The following is a 3,500-nucleotide window of genomic DNA, read 5'->3' as shown; positions in this document are numbered from 1 at the left end:
ACAGTGTGCCGTAAATGGCAGAGAACTTAAGCTGAAAATTTACCTTTTCTCCATTAAGATAGAATTTATCGAAGTAGAGGCATTAGGCCAACATAAAAAAAAGGAAAAAAAGGTTTTTTTTTGTCGAGCTTGGTGGCATACTTGTCACCACCCCGTTATAAAGGGGACGCTCATAGCATCCATCCATCCATCCATCGATACCACACAGATAAAGAGCAGCTGACTCGATCACGCTGTCTGGGCTTATTGTTGCTATAATCGCAAAGCAAATATTCTTTTAGGACTGATTGATTGATATGTGGGGTTTAACGTCCCAAAACCACCATATCATTATGAGAAACGCCGCAGTGGAAGCTCCGGAAATTTTGACCACCTGGGGTTCTTTAACGTGTGCCTAAATCTGAGCAAATGGGCGTACAATGTTTCCGCCTCCATCGGAAACGCAGCCGCCGCAGCTGGGATTTGACCCCGCGACCTGCGCGTCAGCTGCCGAGTACCTTAGCCACTAGACAACCGTGGCAGGGCGAGGTTTCCACCTCAACAGCAGCAATGTTGCCAGCCAAACTTGGCATAAATTAACGTCTTGCAGGTGTTCGTTAGTATGGGTTTTTTTTTAGTCGTACGCGTCGTTATATTAAGTCGAAGCTCTGGATATAGTGGCGCATGCGGCTATGATGCTCCTAGGCGTGGTCACTTTTCTTCAACGTTGGTAACGAGGGTTTTGTATAGAGTTATCGCCTTTCAGCTGTTCTTTTCGAGTCCTTATGTGATAGATACGGTGTAATTTGGCTCATCTTCTCGAGGTAAGCCATCAACTTCATCAACTTCAAACGCCTGGTCTTCCAGAGGTACTACTGGTCACCTTCTCATCAAAGTTGTAGAAGTTGTTTATGGTGCAGTCACACACACTAATTGTCACTGTACAACAGCGTGTAAAAATTAGTGAAATCAAATAAGCATTCGTTTATAAGGCATATTGTAGTTTCTTTTTCACCATGTGAAAAAATGGCTTGATTGCCACTGTTATGGTGTTAATTAGGAGCAGCCAGGTGTCCAACTTTGACAGACTACTCCAGTCTGCAATATCAATTCTATAAGACGTACAGCAAGATAAAACCTAAATTTGACCTATAAAAATCGTAATTGACAGGCTTTTTATTGTAACGCTTTTCTTTTTGCCTAAATTAAACTTCAAGATTCAAATTTTGTTATTTATTCTGAACAGTTTAAATGACTGCATGATCCAAGCAACAGGACAGGCTGATCAGCTTCACACAAGTAATTTGCTAGGACTGACCTTGAAGGGAGTTGCTAATTTCAAATTCTGTGGTCACTAAATCGAAAAAAATAGCATATATATCTATGGAGTGGCATATTGCACTTTGTATCCCTAAATATTTACCAGAGAAAATTCTGGCGCCATTGCTATGGGAGCTGCAAAGCATTGCGCTTCAGCCGGCATGAAATTATTGCTACTACACGGATTTGTCTATAAGCTTCGTTCTTTCTGAACCATTTGGCTACACGTCACCCGCAGCCTCTTTCTTGTGAGACAAAGTTCAGCAAACGTCTAGCAGTTCCGCTTCCCGCTTTGACCTCTCAGGCTCCCCATTTCAAGTTGCCTCATGAAGTTCGTTATGACCTTTTTATAAACCGAAACAAACGCCGAAACACAACAGTAAAAAAGTGCGTTGAAACCCTTGAGCACACAATAGGCAAATCCGTGCTCTACACTCGATTTCCATGGTGGCTGTACAATAGCAGCACCAGAGTTTTCGGTAGTAAATATTTGGGAATTTTATATTACATTAGGATGTAAACTTGGTGATCGGGGCTCTCTTCCTTGCAGCATGCGCGAGTGTGAGGCCCTGTGTTCGCGTGTGGGCATTCTTTCCGACGGCCGATTCGCCTACCTCGGCTCCACGCAGCAACTCAAGGAGAGCATCGGACACAGAGCCACCATGCTGGCACGCAGCGCATCGCCAGACCCTCGTGCGTGGTATCAGTGTTTCGCTTTGCGAGTGATTCTGGAGAAATTACTCTGCCTAAAAAACTCGCTCCTGATACCTTTATAATCACACTTGAGTCAACCTTAAGGGGCATTGTCCTTTGTGGTTCATATTCGACACGTTGAACATACGCGTTCAGACGTAAAACAGCGTTATGAATCGGTAATAATGAGACAAGTATTGTGCGATACGATCATTCTGAGTTCTTGCATAAACACGTATGGTATTATATCTGGTGTAGTGATAATGTCCACACTTCTTACAAAACACGATACGTTTCTGATATGGGGGCAACGCATACGATAACAAGTGGCGATCCTATATAACGACGTCTAGTGCTCGCAACTACGTGAAAAAGTTTTGTTCATTACAACGTATCGGCAACAATTGCCGTGGACCGAAAGGTCAAGGGTTAAACTCCCGAAGATGGAAATTTTTCCTTCAGATCGCACGTATTTTTTCGTCACTTCCTTGACAGAAGTCCGTCATAGAAGCAGTGGTAAACTCTGGGATAAAACACGTGCTAAAAAACAGACTTCGCGTCATCAGTCGAATGGCCTCAGATTTTCGCCGAACACTATTTGGAATTTATAGCGTCCTTTTGGACAAAGCAGTCCTTCTATAAGTTGCGCCAGTATTGCCGATAAGCTATAGGTTTTGAGGCGTACGTGTAGGGATGCTACGCGTCAAGGCAATTTTCCAATTAAAATCCGGTGTGCCGATATTGCGGAGAAGCTAGCTATGAAGCAGCTTGTGTAGTCGGTGCTATGGAGACTTGAACATGTGACTTGATGTAACCGAAAGTAGTGCATTTGTTTTCCTTTTCCTATTTGTCCATCGTCGCAATGTTGCAACAGCTTGCAGTTTGACCAATCAATTCCAACTCTGCAGATCTCAATGGCATCGCACATCAGCCGTATTTTTCATTGATTACAGTCAGGGATGCCTTTACTCCGTCGTTACATCGCGTCCTGCGCCGCACTTCTCTGAGTACTATGCTTACTGGCAAATCCAGACAATGTGTACCGAAAGATACCTCTGAAAACGGCCAGTAGAGGTTTCTGATTTCATTCGACGTCATCTGCAGCGTAGACAATCGTGCAACTTGAGACGCAAATAAACGGCGCAGGTCCCCTGCTCGAGGCCATGGAGTCTCGCTTCCCAGGCTGTCACCTGCGGCGGAGGCAAGTCGGAGCGCTGCTCCGCTTCCACGTTCTGGCGCGGTCGTGGCACGAGCTTTTCATCGGCATGGAAAAGCTGCTTGCCGAGGAGCTCATCCACGAGTACCTGGTCAGCGGCGTGAGCCTCACTGAGGTCTTCCGGCACTTCACGAAGCACAAGCGGACGCCCGCACCCACGCCCGCATCTACGCCCGTGATTTCGCCCGCGTTCACACCCGCACACGCGCCCACGTCGTCGCAGTCTCCCAGTCTGGCCCAAGGTCTAGGGTGGCGCCTCGCCGACGATGCATGCCACGTGTTTGCCTCTTAG

General features: G+C 46.0%; 1 protein-coding gene across 1 annotated transcript; it reads left to right on the top strand.

Moving 5' to 3' along the window:
• Positions 1-1,850: 1,850 nt before the first annotated feature.
• Positions 1,851-3,500, top strand: LOC142793585 (phospholipid-transporting ATPase ABCA3-like). The gene is made up of 2 exons (XM_075885791.1): positions 1,851-1,992; positions 3,139-3,500. Exons 1-2 carry the CDS (start codon positions 1,851-1,853, stop codon positions 3,498-3,500), a joined length of 504 nt encoding a protein of 167 aa, XP_075741906.1.

This window comes from Rhipicephalus microplus, chromosome 2 (genome assembly GCF_043290135.1).
Source record: "Rhipicephalus microplus isolate Deutch F79 chromosome 2, USDA_Rmic, whole genome shotgun sequence".
NCBI lineage: Eukaryota > Metazoa > Arthropoda > Arachnida > Ixodida > Ixodidae > Rhipicephalus > Rhipicephalus microplus.
Note: the sequence above shows the minus strand (reverse complement) of the source record. Positions and strands in the feature narration are given on the sequence as shown.